General features: G+C 45.2%; 2 protein-coding genes and 1 non-coding gene across 3 annotated transcripts in view; 2 read left to right on the forward strand and 1 right to left on the reverse strand.

Moving 5' to 3' along the window:
* The window catches only part of DNAH6 (dynein axonemal heavy chain 6), a 247,355-nt gene extending 243,180 nt beyond the window's left edge, over positions 1 to 4,175 (forward strand). The window contains exons 59-61 of the mRNA XM_048504422.1: positions 183 to 334; positions 577 to 799; positions 3,709 to 4,175. Coding sequence (XP_048360379.1) covers positions 183 to 334; positions 577 to 799; positions 3,709 to 3,812 — 479 coding nt within the window. The 3' untranslated portion in view covers positions 3,813 to 4,175. The remainder of the gene's footprint in view (positions 1 to 182; positions 335 to 576; positions 800 to 3,708) is intronic.
* LOC125437332 lies at positions 2,940 to 3,045 on the forward strand. Its single transcript, XR_007245177.1, has one exon. It is a non-coding gene; the product is annotated as a U6 spliceosomal RNA (small nuclear RNA).
* Positions 4,176 to 4,277: 102 nt separating the features above from the next.
* LOC125436290 (neuronal acetylcholine receptor subunit alpha-7-like) overlaps positions 4,278 to 19,098 on the reverse strand; it is a 152,353-nt gene continuing 137,532 nt past the window's right edge. The window contains 3 exon segments of the mRNA XM_048503169.1: positions 4,278 to 6,844; positions 6,846 to 6,998; positions 7,001 to 7,045. Of these exon segments, the coding sequence (XP_048359126.1) occupies positions 6,527 to 6,844; positions 6,846 to 6,998; positions 7,001 to 7,045 (516 nt within the window). The 3' untranslated portion in view covers positions 4,278 to 6,526.

The raw sequence follows: 19,098 nt of genomic DNA on the forward strand, positions 1-19,098 counted from the left end.
GCACGCCACTTTCTCTGCTCCCACACTACAACTGACTGCACCTTAATCTTTCTGTGGCAAAGAGCATAGTAAAAGTTCTGATACTTTCCCTGGTCTTTTGGTGCATGCTGCCTACTTCTTTCTCAATGAAGAATGCTCAAATGACTGAATCGTTTCAAACATGCATGCTTTGTATTTGTCAGGAACTCTTCAGAATCATGCTCGAAAATATAACTTACCGATCGACGAGCTTAGTTTCAGCTACAGTGTCATCCCCGTCTACCGAGATCAAGCGCAAGTTTCAGAAGCTTCAAAACAAGCTCATTTTGGAAGTGAATTGCCAATGGACACCTTGGTATGTTCTGATTTGTCCTCATCACCGAAAGAGAATTCTTTATATTCTCTTTTTAAAATAATTATTATGCACTTTGTTTTAGTGTTATTTTTGGTTCATATATTACAAGGGCCTATATTCGTGTGGAATACTCATTAATGTTAATAAGGCATTAGTTCTGCATATTCTAATCATTCAGTTCATTTTTGTTAAGAGTCTCGGTTGGAGTAACTTTTCCCTCCACTTCTCGATGTTTCTGTCAGCTGCCTTCTCCTGAAGATGGCGTCCTGGTCCACGGGATGTTTATGGATGCCAGCCGCTGGGATGATGAAGAGATGGTTGTAGAAGATGCTTTGCCGAGGCAAATGAACCCAGTGTTGCCAGTAGTGCATTTTGAGCCGCAGCAGAATTACGAACCAGACCCCGCGCTGTATCATGCCCCACTCTATAAAACTGGGGCCAGAGCAGGCACTCTGTCTACCACAGGTAATGCTTTCCTCAGCCGCGTATTACTCCTGCCCATTTTCATCAGCCAGTTTTATACAGAAGACAGGTCCATTCCACACAGCACAAGAAAGATGTCTGGGGGATGACGTCTTGAGGCGGCTTCTTAATTTTACTATACACACCCAAAATTAAAAGAAAAACCCGCCTCTTATTTGTTTTCCAGCCAGCGCAGGAGTCAGAGGAGGAAAGGCTTTTCCCCACCTGATCATTAAGGTCTCTGGTCAGTTTCAACCTCCGCTTGCACCCAACATTTTGCATGCTGCTGAAGGGATTCCCCTTGCTTCCATTTGCTGAAGGTTGCCCCAGGATGGTTCCTCTTTAGGCTCTGATCCTGGGCACTTTTTCAGCCCCAAAACTACATAGCTGAGCTCAGCTCTTCCTGCCGATTCCAGCAATATTTTAATTTTAGTTAAGTTAATTAATAGCTACACAGAGAATCTTAGCCGCTTGGAGGACTGCTCTACTGCCCATTGAGAAGCACTGATCAGGCCTGCCCTCTGCAAACCATCTTAGGTTTTCTTACTGGTCCATGGAGGGCAGGTCTACCCAAGGCTGCTCAATGGGTAGTAGTGCAGTTTTCTGAGTGGCTAAGGTTCTATGCGTGTTTGCATAGCTACAAATACAGCTCCCCTGAAATAAGAAAAATAGGAAAACTATATATTTCTGGAATCGGCAGAATGAGCGGAGTACAACTATTTATGGGCTGAAAAGGCACCCAGGTTTGGAACCCGCAGAGCAGACCCCTGGGGCAACCTTCAACTAATGGATCCAGGGAGAATCCCTTCAGCAGCACACAAAATATCGGGCACAAGCAGAGGATGAAGCTCATCAGAGAACTAAACAGTCAAGCGGGAAAAATAAGACGCCTCCCGAGCGCTGCGCTCCACACAGCCAGGCAGAGGACATCTTGCAGATGGCTTAGGGTGGAAAAGGCGCACTTTTAAAGCATTTTCAAAAAAGGACACCTTGATCAGAAATAAAGCGTCCTGAGGACATCTTGGGAAGAAAGCTGTGCAGAGTTCCTCCCCAGGACACTTTTTTTTTTAAGTCTTCAGGATGTCTTATTCATGCTGTGCAGATTGGACCACAGTTTTATACAAATCTGTTTCTGTTAGACATCCGAGACAAGAACTCAGCCGAACTGTTATTTGAAAGTTGTTCCCCTGAGGCGTTAAAATGTTAGGGAGCAATCCAACCAACGTTAAATGCTTTTATGTCCCATTGTTTTCAGAATGTTTGAGTGTCCCACCATGAAAATCAGTGAGGTTCCAAAGTGCTTTAGGGTTGTTTTTTCCTAAAATCGCAAAACAAGTTTTTGACTGATGTTCTCTTTTCCATAGCGGTTCTTTCCCCCCCTCTTTTAACTCTTGTGCAGTGTACTCTCATCATCTTTCATTGGCATAGTGTACTTCTCATCTGTAATTGCAAAAGACCAAGACCCAAAACCACAGTCTAAATCTATGTTCAGCCATATATCCTTGAGGTGCAGCCTATAACTCTTGTTTTTTGTGGTCTTCTGCCCTGTGGATCAGTACTATCACAATGTGTTCTCCTCGTGCTTACAGCCCTTTTTCCTTGATATGAATCAGATACAGAGCTCTCTGTAATCCCCAGTCTTTATGACCCCTTTGCCCTTGATGACTGGTTATTCACTTTCTTGCAACTAACCTATCCCTCAGAAATTAATTGAATCAGGTTATGGCTGCCGCATACCTACCCCTTTCATTCAATATCTGGCGGCTCAACTGTTGGATGTACGAAGTTGCGGGAGAGGACATTAGCTGAAATCTTCCCAGGGTGGGGAGGCTGTGAAGCCTTTCCTCACTGCTTCCTGCTGGCCCACCAGATTTATTGTTGTTCAGCTCTTATGGTTGCCACATTTGTCGATGCCATGGGCCGCGTGAAAAGCTCCCAGTAAGCATTATAAGACTGCAGCTTTAACGATGCAGATATTATATTCTTTGTGAACTCGGGTCTCACGAATGCTGCCAGTTTGCTGTTTAGTCGAAGGCTGCGTTAGGTAATGTTTATGCGACGTCGTGACGCTTTTGGTATGGAACCAGCATTCTCATTAGCACCTCGTTTCTCCTGAGCTCCCCACAAAAAAAAGGAGAAAAAAGTGCTCGCTTCGGCAGCACAAATACTAAAATTGGAACGATACTGAGAAGATTAGCGTGGCCCCTGCACAGGATGACACAAAGATTCGTGAAGCGTTCCACATTTTTTTAAAAAGAAAGAAAAATAGAGGAGAAGATCTCCACGTTTGAGCCTCACAGTCCCCTTTTCTTCATCTACATTTTTGTTACAGTAATTTAGCTAAGTGTGCAAACTCTTTCCTATGTACGTATCCAGTATCAGAAGAAATCAGTTGAATGCATGAACCAAATCATTTGATTTATACCCGACTCTACCTTTCATTCATTTGCAAGTATATTTTATTGGGGTGCTGTGTAGTTTCCGGACTGTATGGCCGTGTTCTAGCAGCATTCTCTCCTGACATTTCGCCTGCATCTGTGGCTGGCATCCTTCCTACTATCAGATCCTCTGAAGATGCCAGCCACAGATGCAGGCGAAACGTCAGGAGAGAATGCTACTAGAACACGGCCATACAGCCCGGAAACTACACAGCACCCCAGTGATTCCGACCATGAACGCCTTCGACAATATATTTTATTGCATTGCTATCAGCTTAGGTCTCTGTTGAGAGAGAGAGAGAGAGAGTGTGTGTGTGTGTGTGTGTGTGTGTGTGTGTGTGTGTGTGAGAGAGAGAGAGAGAGAGAGAGAGAGAGAGAGAGAGAGCGTGTGCAGTTGTGCGTGCATGTCATGTGTAGCAGTTGATGCTGCTGTAGATATATGGCAATGAACTTTCTCCTCCCTTTCGGAACTAGGTCATTCCACCAATTTTGTGGTGACGGTCCTGCTGCCTTCCAACCGGCCAAGTGACTACTGGATATCTAAAGGGTCTGCGTTGCTTTGCCAGCTGAATGATTAACTGGGACAGGGTGGTTGCCGTCCACCAAGAGGATGTCTACATGGTGTGCCCAGCACTGGGTCGCAGCCGTTCATCAGTGCCAGGCCCACAATACGGGTAGGCTGCATGACCACACTGTCCGAAGGCCAGGCCTTCCTTCCAAATTTTAAAATTTGCATTCTCCTTTCTTAATCGGTTGAATGTCACTTTCATCGCCTGCCCTCCTCTTTTCCTTGTCCTCTATTCACTTACTGCTCCTATGTTTTATGCATCTGTCGTGCAGTTAAAAGTTTTTTTTTAAAAAAAAAATCCACCATAAAGTGCGTGCGTGTTTTAGACAAGGGAACATGTTTTGCATTGGAATGTTCACTTATTGTGAATCCTGTGCCATAAGCTTTTTGCGGCTTCTTTTTCTTTGGGAATGTAAATTGCTCATAATAGGGAAAGTTTCACAGGAAGGGGGGAAAAAATGACAGCAACCCTTTGAGTGGTTGATTCTGGTTTATCTGTAAAATTTAAACAATAAATATTTCAGGAAAAAAAAGAGTTGTTTGGTTATTTTTACACAAGGAATGCTTGCTTGTCTCCCTCGTCCAGATGAGCCGGTAGCTTGGAAAAGCTTAACCCCAGGGTACTGCAACACCCCCTCCTTGCATGCATTCCAAATAACAGCGCACCAAACCATTTTGCTCGGCTGACAGGGCCCTGGTATCTCTGTACCCAAGAGACTGGTCCAGCTGTTAACTTGAGGGCATTGGCAAAGCTTCTAGAGCTCAGCCTGGCCCCTTTGGGTCTGGCCAAGTATTATACAATTCTTGTCTCTTCTCCCTGTCTTTTTGACTGTAGACATCGTCTTCACAGACAGAGGTTGTGGAGCGCTGGGCATTTGTGCCAAAATTGCTGTCCTTCATTAACGTAACCCCTTTGAAAATGTATGTTTCACAAAAGAGACCATTACGACAATAGTGCGTTCCTTTTTACCACACCCCACACACGTGCAAATTTGATTTTTTTAACCTTGCATGGAGAGCTAATTGGTATAAGCAGCTACAGTTTTGTGACTTCAGCTAATCATGTGATTTGCCGCATCGTCGCCTGGTTCTTTGAAACTTCATTTAGAAGATAAAATAACCTTTGTGCCAGCAGATGTGAGTGATTGCGAGAAAACCGCCACACACCTTGTTACTATTTTAATAGGTACTCAGTGGGTTACCTGGACCTCGGTTTACACATTGCCATTTGCGGCAAACGGCTTCACATTTTTTTTCACTGTACCTGGACATAACCGCTATGCTTTAACTCTAGTCATACATAAATGAGGTGTTGATGTGCAAGGAACACTGTGAAGATGTGGAATGGGATGTGCATTCAAACACATGTTGGAGTTCATATCCTGTTTAAAGCAATGTGCCGCTGATAAACCGCATCTTGCTTGGATGCACGCTCAGCTGTGCTGCTGAATAGGGATCTGATTTACACCTATCTTTCCTAATCCTTCATGCTTACACATGTGTATTGTGCAAGTAGATGGGACTGTAATTCCGAGGCACAGAGGCATGTGGGGGGGAATGGCACCCGGGGCAACACCTGCTCCAGGCATTCCGCCCCCCACGGCCCACTTACCTTATCCGATGGGAGATGGGAGACTGCCGCGGGCCACCCCTCGACCTGGCCCTGCCAGGCTGCTCCTTCAGTCGGCAAAGCCTCTACTGGCCAAAAAAGTAGCCTGGCGGGGCCAAGGGGAGGGGGGTGTAGGGGTTGATTCTCTGACCCTATGTGACCAGTTGCCATGTGCCCAGGGACATGTGACCCCACATGTCCCTGTGAGCGCTCCACCCCTGCTGAGGCATTAGGAAGAGTCATCTGACGCCTGTGATTAAAGGAAATTGGAAGTGTATACAAATAAGGAGAAAATCTGTTGCCGTAGGTCACAAACCAAGGGGAAAGGGCCAGGATACGGACGTCACTTGATCTAATCATTTTTGTTGCACTGCCTATAATGGGGGTGGGGGGAACCATGGTGGACATTGAAAACATTTTTAACCCTTTAGGGGGGAAAAGCTGTTGCACTTAGATGAACATTATTATATAAACCGGAGCAATATTTCAGGCTATCAAATGGATAATAAAAGCTAAAACTTGCAATTTCTTTGGCAAAGTGCCGCTAACAATATCATTCAAGACTGGACTGGAGTAATGCATTAGGTGAAGTCTGTGTGAAGCACAGAGCCAAAACAAAATAAATAAATAAATACTAAAAACGATAACATTTAGCAAATGGCATGTTTCTAGGAAGATTTTTTTTACCAATGAAGCTCAGCTGTTGTGAAACAGCAAAATGTTCACTAGTGTTTTCCTGGTGGTACACAGACTTAACTATTAATTTGGTAATACATACACTGTACATCTTAGTTCATGGTCTACTACTAGTTAGAGAATGGGGAGAAGATACTGTATAAGAAACAGGTAACAAAGTCAGGTACTTGATCCTATATAAGCACTGACATTGTGTGCGTGTGCGTGTGTGTGTGTACACGCATGCGCACGCACACGCGCACACGCATGGCAACTGAATGTGAAAATTCATTCCAGCTCCTTTCCTCTGTTGAAACCAGCACAGGAAACAGACTTCCCTATTTCCAACCACACTGTATAGCATCCCTTATGCCGTCGATTCATAATATCCAAATTACACTTCAGGATCAGGTGGGTCGATGGGTGAGTTTCCGGGATCCTTATGTAAAATCTTTTGAAACAGCTTCAATGAAATTTGGCGCAGACATCAGTATTGTGAGCGTGCAGATGATGGCAAAGAGCGAGAATGCCACAAGGCACAGTCTGTCTATGACTGCTGCCGCAAACTTCCATTCGCTACAGATTTCTTCCCCTTCGTCCTGTTTTCGGAAACGAGCCGCAATGAACTGAACTTCTTCCAGGATTTTTACGATCACTGGGATAGTGTCCATTAAAGCTTTCTGTTGCAGGAGTTCAGTGTCTTCAGGTAAAGAGTCAGGGCCCTTCCCTCCCTTGAGGCCCACGTCACTGTTTGGGGGGGCAGCAGGGGTTTTCCATAGCGTGGTAGCTGTACATGACATTACCGTTGCTCGACTGATGTCCCGGTAAGATATTCATCTCCACACTACTGACACTTGACTGGTGTCTAGAGTATTTGCAAGAAAGAGGTCTTATGCCCTCCCCTGGTTTTTTTTCATTCTCAGAAACCAGGCGCACCAGTTCAGCAAAATAACACGGACCTGGGGGGAAGAAACACAAGGATATCACCATTCTAAAAATTAACAGACGTGGAATCACAGATCATTGCTAACTGGAATAAGACAAAGATGCAGTGGTGGGATTCAGCCGGTTCGCACCACTTCGGCAGAACCGGTTGTTAAAATGGTGCTTGTAAACAACCAGTTGTTAAATTATTTGACTCCCACCACCGGAACCGGTTGTTAAATTATTTGAATCCCACCACTGCAAAGATGCCAGATTTATGTACTTTTTAGTTATCTGAACATCCACTACTCCCCTTTTCCATTTCGGTCTCCTCCTCTGAAAAAAGAGATGTTTTACAGGCATTTTTCAATAGCTCATTGTAGAGAACCGACCACTATCTTAAGGGTGACTAACAGTAACAGTTATAAGTGAATTTTTGAAACATCTTTAGTCCTTACAGGAAACGTAAAGAGCCAACCATTGTAAAGTAACTATTAAATAATTAAAAGTTAAATAAATTACAATTCAGACTTATTGAAGAACTATAAAACCCAAATTTCTTACAGTAAAAACTGCAGTGACCTTTAGGCATTACAGTTGGAGGAGGACTATCAGTAAATTACCTGGCAGGTCCAAGTTAGCCTGATCTTGTCAGATCTCAGAAGCTAAGCAGCGTAAGCCCTGGCTAATAATTGGAAGGAAGATGCTAATTTTCCGCCCTCCAGCATTTCCTCTCTGCTCTAATAATACTCTAATAATGATTACAACATGCATTGAACCTCAGTGGCTTCGAGATCGCACTGTAAGATGTAAGGTATACATCTTGTTTCCAAATATCCAAGTTGGTTTCCCACAATCTGGGAAGTCCACTGCACTTCTCCGCCTGACTGGCTGCCCACTTGTTTAACCACTGCAACAGCCTCCCTCTCCAATGTGGGGGGCAGGTGTCAGCCGACCCTTCCCACTGCTATCTGGCTGGCTGTGCGTTCCTTCACTTGCCAGCTATTACCTCTGTCCTACTTCCAGCAAGCATCAGCACGTGCTGTCACCATTGGGAGATGCTCCTCCTCCAGGCTAGGTGATGGACAGCACTGGCAGCTGCCTTCTCTTATTTCCATACCCCTCTCTCTTTGGGGCCTGGGTGCCAGTGCCCAGCAACTGTTCACTTTTGGAGGCCAACATTTACTGGCCACTACCATCTACTACTGCCAAGGGAACCAGGACAATCAGCTGATGGCTTGTGTGTGTGTGTGGAGGGGGGTTGTGGCAAGAGACTGAGGAAAACCCAGAAAAACAGTTAAGCACACTTTCCTGGCAGTGGCGTAGGCGGTTAAGAGCTCGTGTATCTAATCTGGAGGAACCGGGTTTGATTCCCAGCTCTGCCGCCTGAGCTGTGGAGGCTTATCTGGGGAATTCAGATTAGCCTGTGCACTCCCACACACGCCAGCTGGGTGACCTTGGGCTAGTCACAGCTCTTCTGAGCTCTCTCAGCCCAACCTACCTCACAGGGTGTTTGTTGTGAGGGGGAAGGGCAAGGTGATTGTAAGCCCCTTTGAGTCTCCTGCAGGAGAGAAAGCGGGGATATAAATCCAAACTCTTCTACAAACACCCCCTTGGCACTGTGCCTTCCAAGGGGGAAACAGCCACTAAGACAGTGGTTCTCAACCTTCCTAATGCCGTGACCCTTTAATACAGTTGCTCACGTTGTGGTGACCCCCAACCAAAAAATGGGTATATATACAATGTAAAAAGACCATTTTCTGATGGTCTTAGGCGACCCCTGTGAAAGGGTTGTTCGACCCCCAAAGGGGTCGCGACCCCCAGGTTGAGAACCGCTGCACTAAGGCAACGTTACACGAGACTGCCTTTTAGCATTTTAGTCTGTCCCTGAGACAGTCATTTTTAGAACCTGTTAATAAATTAAATGTGGCTGGAACGTGGCAGGGAACGGCTAATGTTCCCTGCTAATCTTTGAGTCTCAGATGAATCAGGAGCGCTTGTCGTTCTACTCCCCCACTACAACAATGGCCTTTCTCAGGGATTCTAATGGTATTTTGTATGAACTTTTGTCGAAGCAAATGGGCTCATGGCATTCAGCCGCACGCTCCTTTGTTCCTTCCGGAGCTGATCTTTATTGTGGTTATCAAAACTGCCCGCAGATATGACTGTTCTCAATTTTTTTACAAATTACCACAAAAGGGCTGCAACAGTTACTGCCAGGCTAGAATATGCCGTCTAAATGAGCAGAAATATGTCCTGATAATAGATGAACTGACCAGAGCACGTAAACCCTTTTCAAAATAACTCGTTCAACTCCAGAGGAAAATACCCAAGCTATAAACTCCGTTAATGTCATGCCTAATCAAACGTGTGCCGTCCTCTCTGAAGGGCAGAGGAGAAAATGTTTCAGACAGGTCATCGTTTGCCTAGGAATTGGACCAAATGGTGCTAATGAGATTTATGGCCAGTAAATGAAAATCCACAAATTGGTCAAGATCCAAAGAGCCATGAATCTCATTCTGTGAGGTTTCAACTTGGCTTTCTTAAACAGCAGCTCCTTCAGCAGCTAGCAAACATGAGTTTCAAAAGCCAGGACAATGGGAGGTCAATAACATTTAGTGGAGAAACTCAACATTTCCACTGCAAGCAGACCTACTAAATTAACGGATATGGTCATTAGGCTTCATAGCTACTTGAACATCCATGTCCAGAGGCAGTATACATCTGAACAACACATGCAGGGAGGCAAAGAAGGCGGATCTTGCCCTCAGACCAGCTTTCAACTTTCTAGAAACCCTGTTAGGAACAGACTATGAGAATGAATGGACCTTGGTGTGTTGGCAGGGCGGGGCGGGTGTGCAGTCACGGCAGCACCAGCACTGAGAAGGCTTCCAAGGCGGGGAGTCACCCTGACACAAGGTCAGTCAGTTCACTGTCAGGTCTAAACACAACACAGCAAGCCAGGAGAAAGTCCAGGAAATTAGAGTCAAACAGTCCAGAGCAGGGGTAGGGAACCTGCGGCTCTCCAGATGTTCAGGAACTACAATTCCCATCAGTCCCTACCAGCATGGCCAATTGGCCATGCTGACAGAGGCTGATGGGAATTGTAGTTCCTGAACATCTGGAGAGCCGCAGGTTCCCTACCCCTGGTCCAGAGAGTCAAGTAACATGGCACAGACAAACTAGGGCACAGGTGTCAAACTCGCGGCCCTCCAGATGTTATGGACTACAGTTCCCATTATCCCCTGCCAGCATGATGCTGGCAGGGGGTGATGGGAACTGTAGTCCATAACATCTGGAGGGCCGCGAGTTTGACACCTATGAACTAGGGTGTAGGTAAGGTGTAGGAAGGTGCAGCTGAGAAGCGAGGTCGTGGAAAGCCAGGCCAAGGTAAAAACAAGATCCAAAACAGTCAGAACAGTGGCAGGCAGGAGTTGCCGAAAAACTCACATATTGCATCCACACCTGTAACTCTTTACTAAAGCTCATTAAATGCTCCTGGACTGTCAGAAAGCACTAGTGCCTTTGAAACGAACCCTATGGGAATATCTAGGAGCTTTTACTCCAATTTCTTCAAGCCCCCCCACTTCCGCCGGCCTGAAATGGCATGGAATAGAAAGAATAAAGGCAAGCATTTTTTTTTCCAGCAAGTTTTTTTTACTGCACCATAGCTGTCAACTCCCAGGACACCAATGAGGTCTATTTAAGAGCCACGAAGAAAACCTAATGGGCCCCTGAGGTAAATTTGTAATGCTAAAAAAATTACTTGATTCAGTAAATTCACACATAAGATGGGCTGCCGAAACTGCTAGTCCAGCTGCACAGCGTGAGGTCACTGCTTTTTTTCCCCAAAAAAATCTATATGTAATTAAGTGATTTGGAGGCGGCCATGTTGGATAAGGGCAAAGTCTTAAGGGGAAGGAATAAACTGCAGCCTTGCTGAGGCAAAGGCCAGAGTCGGGGCACCCTAGAGGCGGTTCATCAGGATGTTATTGTCAAATTTTGCTTTACTATCACAACTGCCAGTTTTTTTATTATTGTTATCATTGTTAAATTTTGTTTAATATCAAAGATGCCGATTATTGTCATTGTCATTTCATTTTGTTTACTATCACAGCTGCCTGTTGTTGATGTTGTGAGAGACGGTAAAATGCTGAAAAGAGAAAGAGCAGACCCAGCCCACAGAAGTGACTGTCTCTTATAAAAAAAGGATCTCTCTCTCTCTTCTGATTCTGATTTTATTTAATTAAAACATTTATTAGCCACCTTTCTGCCTCACAGAAATCAAAGCAGCTTACAATGTAGATAAAACCTATAAAATAGAATACACAAAATACATAAAACCCAAAATTTAAAATCACTGTCAGTATTAGACATGTACTCCTAAAAAAAAAACTGTCTTCAACTTCCTCCTAAAGTTTGAAAGAGACAATGGCCCTTTCTTCACAACCAAAATAAGACGTTATGAGGCAGGATATCAGATGCTTCTTCTGCAGAGTTCCACATAGTTTTCAGCCCAAAACATTTTATTTCTAGCCTCAAAGCGATATTATGTGCATCCTTTTCCCTAGCCATTCTTTTTTTCTGAAAACGTTTTGAAAACATTTTCACTTGCTGTACATAGGTCTTTAAGATACTTCCTACGCCTCCCAGACTTCCTCATCAGCACCATTTTCTAAGCTTGTGCCAGCTGTCTCATGCTGTATTTTTGTCAGTTTCTTTTAATTTTGGGGAGTCATGGCGCCGTAGCTTCAAAGACATGACCCCTAGAGAATTACAGCACAAAGCTTTGAAGCTTCGTACTATCGGATTTAAAGATCTGTTAAAACAAAAACAGAAAGACCACAACATGGCATCTTTTCGAGGTGGTGAGGACAAATAAGGTGGTGAGGCGGGGATTGCAGACATTTTGCAGACGTTTTTCAAAATGTTTTCAATGACTTCTGCAAAAAGGGCCAATACCAAACACACCTCTCTGGGGAAGGGCTGCCGATCATGGGGCTGCCACCAAAAAGGCCCTCCTCTTATACCCACCAGATGGGCTTCTTTGATGGATGGGATAATCAAGGCAACCTCTCTGTGGGGACTTAATTGATGGGCAAGAACACATGGGAGAAGACCATCCATGTAGGGCTTTAAAAGTCAAAACCAATATCTTGAATCAGGTTTGGGAGTAGATTTGTACCGAGTGTAATTATCAAAATATCAAGGTCAGGTGCTCCCTGTAGTTAGCCTTGATCAGCAGACTTACTGCAACATTCTGCAGTAGCTGCCGCTTCTAAACACTCTTCAAGGGTAGCCCCAAGTACAGTGCATTGCAATAGTCCAGTTTAGATGTAACCAAGGCTGATTCCGCATGGGCCAAAAACAGCGGTGTGAAAATGGTGTAAAAGGGTTTAAAACGGTGTAAAAGGGTTTATACCATTTTCACACCGCTGTTTTTGGTCCATGCAGAAGAGGTCCTCAACCAAGCAGCCTTTGGTCCAATCGCAGCCTAGAGTCAGACTGAAATGGGTCCAGAAAATCAGTCTCTTCCAATAGCTCCCAGTGCTGATAGACAGATGAGGCATGTCCATGTCCATAGGTTCAAGCTTTAGGGACTGTGGCACTGAAGGTTAAAAAAAAGTGATTATGTGGTCCCTGCAGTCAAGATAAAGGACCCTGTTCTCCTGTCTCTGCTTTCATACACATCTGTGCAGACAGTGATTGGAGCCCAGGGAAACAATCCGGGTTGCTGCCTTCGTGTGGAGGCGCATCTGTTTTTATTAATTTACTTCCCACCGAGGCATAGCTATGCAGGCATGCACAAATGAACCCCCACAGTCATGCTTAGGAAAGGAATTAATAATAAAACTGCAAAGATTGTCATGCCCTTATATAAAGCCGTGGTGCGACCACACTTGGAGTACTGTGTTCAGTTCTGGCCACCACATCTCAAAAAGGATATTGAAGAGATAGAAAAAGTGCAGAGAAAGGCAACGAGGATGATTGAAGGATTGGAGCACCTTCCTTATGAGGAGAGGCTGCAGCGTTTGGGACTCTTTAGTTTGGAGAGGTGACATCTGAGGAGGGATATGATTGAAGTCTATAAAATTATGCATGGGGTAGAAAATGTTAACAGAGAGACATTTTTCTCTCTCACAATACTAAAACCAGGGGGCATACATTGAAAATGCTGGGGGGAAACATTTCTTTATGCAACGTGTGATTGGTGTTTGGAATATGCTGCCACAGGAGGTGGTGATGGTCATTAACCTGGATAGCTTTAAAAGGGGCTTGGACAGATTTATGGAGAAGTCGATCTATGGCTACCAATCTTGATCCTCCTTGATCTGAGATTGCAAATGCCTTAGCAGACCAGGTGCTCGGGAGCAGCAGCAGCAGAAGGCCATTGCTTTCACATCCTGCATGTGAGCTCCCAAAGGTATCTGGTGGGCCACTGCGAGTAGCAGAGTGCTGGACTAGATGGACTCTGGTCTGATCCAGCAGGCTCTTTCTTATGTTCTTATGCTGATGTCTCACGATATGACAATCTGCACCTGCGTAGCTACATGAATGTAAGCCTCAAAATAAAAACAAAATGAAAACGGAGGCAAATAAAATGCCTCCTGCCTGGCTGTTTGCTCACGAGTGGCTGCAACCTGGGATTTTTGAAAAGACTCGCTGATAGTGCGATTCTAAAAAAATGGTTTGGGGAAAATAACACGGGGCTGACTCATTTTAGGGGCAGTATATGTGCGAAGTCCCCCCCCCCTTGCAATGGGGGAGGAAGGGAAGTGGATTGAACACACACACACACACAGACCGATGGCCAGGCATTATTATCCCATCTCTAGGACTGGATTTTTGAGCCCCAGATAATACATTGCAGCTCCTATTGATATGCCAGCCTCCCTATCCATGTTGGACTTGATACCAGACTATACAGCTACAACATGCAAATTAGTAGAACAGTATATCATTACTACAATTAATTCAGTTTGCCAGTTTAACGTCCAATTGAATTAGCCGTTACTAAACAAACCTGCAGACTTGTAAAAGTTCAGTCTAGATTCCAGTAAGTATTTTGTTGGTGAATCTAAAATGCTGCTAATTAAGCAGTGATGTATGTTTTGTTTCGGAGGTTTTTCCTCCCTCAAGGCTCCTGCCCCTGCTCTCCCCAAAAAAATTAGTTCTTTCCAAGGTAGCAACTAATCCCACGCTAAAATGCAATTAATTATGGATTTAAAAATTAAGTCACAAGAATGCTCTGTTCTGCAAGAGAGGATTCTACAAGCAGGAAGAAATCTGTTGAGATAAGACTGGAAGGAAACAACATTTGCAGATGGAGAATTTCCCCTGCTTCCCGCAGCCGTCCTAATAGATTCCCTTTCCCACCAAAGAGAAAAGGGAAAGAAAAATGTAACACAGCTTGCATGAGGCCTGGAGAAAGAACAACAGTGTGAATGTGACGAGAATCACAAGAAGCCACCAACGCCTCCCGATTTACTGGTTTGTATGACAGACGCAACTCCTCGGTATTCTACTGAGGTCTTCCCTTTGTGACGCTACAGAGACTGATTTGCACGGATGTGTTCACAGTGGCACATCTTCTGTAGACCCCTCCCCCCATATTCCTGTTGAAACTTTATGCAAGATTCATTGGGCTTGACGACGGCAATGGCCCGATTTCTCAGCAAGCCTTTTCGAACACAATGCCCTGATCTCGCAAATGCAGGAATACACATCTCTCTGCTGTTGGAATGTAGAGTTAGTAGACGAAGAAACAGCAGGAAGGGTTTCCTAAAAGACATCCTTGCCGTGGCTTGTCCTTGGGTTACAATCTTATTAGGACACAGCCATTCCAGGAGGAATATACCTATCAGGGATGATCACTACATTTTTCAGGGTGGTAAAACACGTTTGGGGCAGTTCCTTTTGGGCATAAAAGCACACACAGAGGCATTTTGCCAGCAGCTGTAGAACTCCCTTTCCATCAATGTTTGAGTGTGTGATTCTACGTAGCATTCATCATACAAAATGTAGCTATGTGCAAGTGTAACCCCCATGCTCAGAATGGGTTGACCCAGAAAGGGGTGGAGACTCATAGCAGCAGATGGCTGCAGACCTCATGTAGTTGGAGCAGACAGTGGTGTACCTAGGCAAACTGGAGCCCTGGGCAAAACCTGAGAAAGAAAGAAAACAAGCATTGGCAGGAAGGGGTTGGATTTAAAAGGAAAATCTGGGGAAATGCCTGCTGTCAGAGGGTGCCTGCTGTCAGGGGTGCAATTATTAAGATAGCAGCACCAAAATTTCAGAGTATCTTCGTGAGACCCTACTGATGATACCACCCAGGTTTGGTGAAGTTTGGTTCCGGGGGGTCCAAAATTATGGACCCTCAAAGGTGTAGCCCCCATCTCCTATTAGCTCCCATTGGAAACAATGGGGGATGGGGCACTCCCATAACTTTGGACTCCCTAAACCAAACCTCATCAAACCTGGGTGATATCATCAGGACAGTCTCCCGAAAAATCCCTGAAATTTTGGTGCTGCTATCCTAAAAACTGCGCCCTCTGCAGGCCAAAAACAGAAAAACACTGAAAATATTTTAAAAATCCCACAAACGAACTTGCAGTTTTTGCGCCCCCCACAAGGCGGTGCCCAGGGCAACTGCCCACTTTGCCCAATGGGAGGAACGCCTCTGGGAGGAGACAAGGCTACCAGACTCAGACCTTGATTTGTATAAGCCCTTAACACCTTGTTAAGGGAACTGAAATGTTGTTGGGAACTAGTGGGAAGGTGGTTGTTTATTTTTGCAATGTTGTAAATGTTGGAGTTTATTGTTTCAGGGTTTTTTTATGTTTGTAATGGGTGAGAGTTCTCCTGGAAACCTTCATCATGTTGAATCCTGTTCACCAAGCCCTTGGAGTCTTCAGGAGCCAACCCACTTGCAAAGAAGAATTGGACTTGGCAGTATCAGTAGACTGTAAATATAAGGACTTGAAAATGCAACCTGAGCAGGACCTTGAAGTGTGATGTTAAATGTTGATGTTTGATGTTATATGTTAAGAAAGTAAACCATTTTGTTTTTAAAATTTGTTGTTGCAAACTCATTCCAAGTTCTGCCCCACAGAACCCACAGAAAGAGGTTACACAAGGTCTGGACGGATTTGCCAGGATTGTGGAACTCTCACAGAGAAAGTGAAAGGGAATCACAATTAAATGTATAGAGCAACAGAAGGCTCTGGTTGTCTTTCCCGTTCTGTGCTTATTTAGTGAATGTATACACTACTTTTCCAGACAGAGTCCTGCTCAAAGCAGCTTACAATACCCTAAAATCATAAAAAGATCATAAATGATCACTATTAGAAACTGAACAAGCCACTAAAAGCAATCCAGAGGCTTAAACACAGCATAAAACAATCACCAAGCACCCTCAAAAACCATAAAACCGTCTTCAAGGTAGACCATAAAATAGCTCAAAAGAAAAAAAAGCCCTCTAGTTAAAAGCCTTGGTAAAAATAAACATTTTGACTGGATGCCTGGTCGACAATGAGGTGAATCCAACAAGCTTTTCTGCCAATGAAAAAAAAGGAGGGAGGTGGTCCTATTTGACTGTCCGAACAGGTTATGGTTTGGGAAAATGAGGCTTGTAGATAATAGCCACATGTTACAGGGGCTAGAGTAAGGTGGGGAACTGGACAAGATTGAATGAAAAAGGAAGGTCAGCACCAGACAAGCTCTAAAGGGAAAGGGCATTCCACAAGTGAGGTGCCACCACTGAAAATGTCCTGTCATTAGCTGCCTACAAGCAGGGGCACAAAGAAATGCAGGTCTTAACTGATCAGCTAAACAGGATGAGAACAGATGGTCCTTGTACTTGATCTCTGCTTATCTACTCCTGTAGTGGCTACCTGTTCCCATTCTTCTCCCTCTCAATCCCTAGGGAGAACTGGTTGCTAAGGGATAGATGAGAAGAAGAAGAAGAAGAAGAAGAAGAAGAAGAAGAAGAAGAAGAAGAAGAAGAAGAAGAAGAAGAAGAAGAAGAAGAAGAAGAAGAAGAAGAAGAAGAAGAAGAAGAAGAAGAAGAAGAAGAAGAAGAAGAGGAGGAGGAGGAGGAGGAGGAGGAGGAGGAGCAGGAGTTTGGATTATATCCCCCCTTTCTCTCCTGTAGGAGACTCAAAGGGGCTTACAATCTCCTTGCCCTTCCCCCCTCACAACAAACACCCTGTGAGGCTGAGAGGGCTCTGAGAAACTGTGACTAGCCCAAGGTCACCCAGCTGGCGTGTGGGGGAGTGCACAGGTTAATCTGAATTCCCCAGATAAGCCTCCACAACTCAAGCAGCAGAGCTTGGAATCAAACCTGGTTCCTCCAGATCAGAGAGCACCTGCTCTTAGCCACTGCTCTTAGCCACTACGCCACTGCTGAAGAGATAAGTGATGGGCAAACAAAGGCAGCCAGAGGTTCCTGCAGACCTCTGATCTCTTATAGCTTTCTCTTCTTGTTTTGGGAGGAGCCGCCAGATTTCTCAACAGTCAGATGCAGGCTTATATGTGGCTACTGTAGAAGTGATGAGTGTAACATGTAGACCGGCTCTGAGACCATGTACATTCCATAAGCACTTAAGACTTCTATCTTTTCAATTATTTCTGCCCTTTAAGAATACACATAAACAAATATAGTACGTATGATCAACCTGGCACACCACTGGTTCATCAGTGCTTAACATAGAAGCATAGAGTTGGAGAGGACCTCCAAGGTCATCTAGTCCAACCCCCTGCACAACACAGGAAATTCAGAAGCACTTCCTCCTGCAGTCCCCCAGTGACCTCTGTGCCCAGAGGAAGACAAAAAAACCCCTTCCAGGACCCCTGGCCAGTCTGCTCTAGAGGAAAAGTTCTTCCTGACTCCAAAGTGGCCATCAGCATTACCCTGGGCATGTAAGAAAGGGTCACAAGAGCCGAGCTCTAACTCATCCCTTCCTGCCCCCTCCACTCAAGATCTGCCTTTTAAACATAATTTTTAAAAAACTTTTAAACATCTAGCCTCTGCTTAAAAAATATCCAAGGAATGAGAGCTCACCACTAGGGTTGGTGATTTCAGGTAAATCTGAATTACAACAACCCCCCCTCCCCAAAAAAGCCATACCAGTTTTTCTCAGGTTTTATATTTACTGATTAAAAAACCAGGCATCACCGGTCCCTGAATAACGTTCAGCTTTCTCAGCTTTTTCAACGGCTGCCCCCTGCCCCCATCACCCTAGACTTTGTGGACTTGGAAGCCACTGAAGGGGAAGAAGAGAGAGAACTCAGTGTTGTGCTGGGCATAGTCTGGCGTAGCACTGAGTTCTCCCCACCACAGTCATTTCCCAAGCCCTCCAGAACTTGGAAAATAACTTGGGGATGGGAGGGGAGGCAGGGGCGTAACGAGGCAAACTGTAGCCCTGGGCAAAACCTGAGTTGGATGCCCCCCCCCCCCCCCCCGGGTCGGCCACTCCACCACGACCAAATTTTTTTTGCACCAGGACATTGGTGCATGCAGGGGGTGCATTTTTAGACATATCAGCACTAAAATTTCAGCGTATCATCAGGAGACTGTCCTTATGCTACCCCCCAAGTTTGGTGAGGTTTGGTTCAAGGAGTCCAAAGTTCTGGACTCCCAAAGGGGGTGCCCCATCCCCCATTGTTTCCAATGGGAGCTAATCCCCAAATTGTGTGCCCTATGCAGCCATTTGTCTGGAGTTAGATCAAAACTCCTTGGAGTCAGCCGCTTGGCTGACAGCTTTTAGATTCTGGCTGCAAATTCATTTTCTCTCGGACTGTAATTCCCGGGTCCCCCAGGGAAGGCCAGGGGGAGAACTGACTGTTCCACTCATTTGCACCAAACACAGCATTCAGCTGCAATTCTCCCTGCTGCCACCATAATCTGGAGGAACCGGGTTTGATTCCCAGCTCTGCCGCCTGAGCTGTGGAGGCTTATCTGGGGAATTCAGATTAGCCTGTACACTCCCACACATGCCAGCTGGGTGACCTTGGGCTAGTCACAGCTTCTCGGAGCTCTCTCAGCCCCACCTACCTCACAGGGTGTTTGTTGTGAGGGGGGAAGGAG

This window comes from Sphaerodactylus townsendi, linkage group LG07, assembly GCF_021028975.2.
Source record: "Sphaerodactylus townsendi isolate TG3544 linkage group LG07, MPM_Stown_v2.3, whole genome shotgun sequence".
NCBI classification, from domain to species: Eukaryota; Metazoa; Chordata; class Lepidosauria; order Squamata; family Sphaerodactylidae; genus Sphaerodactylus; species Sphaerodactylus townsendi.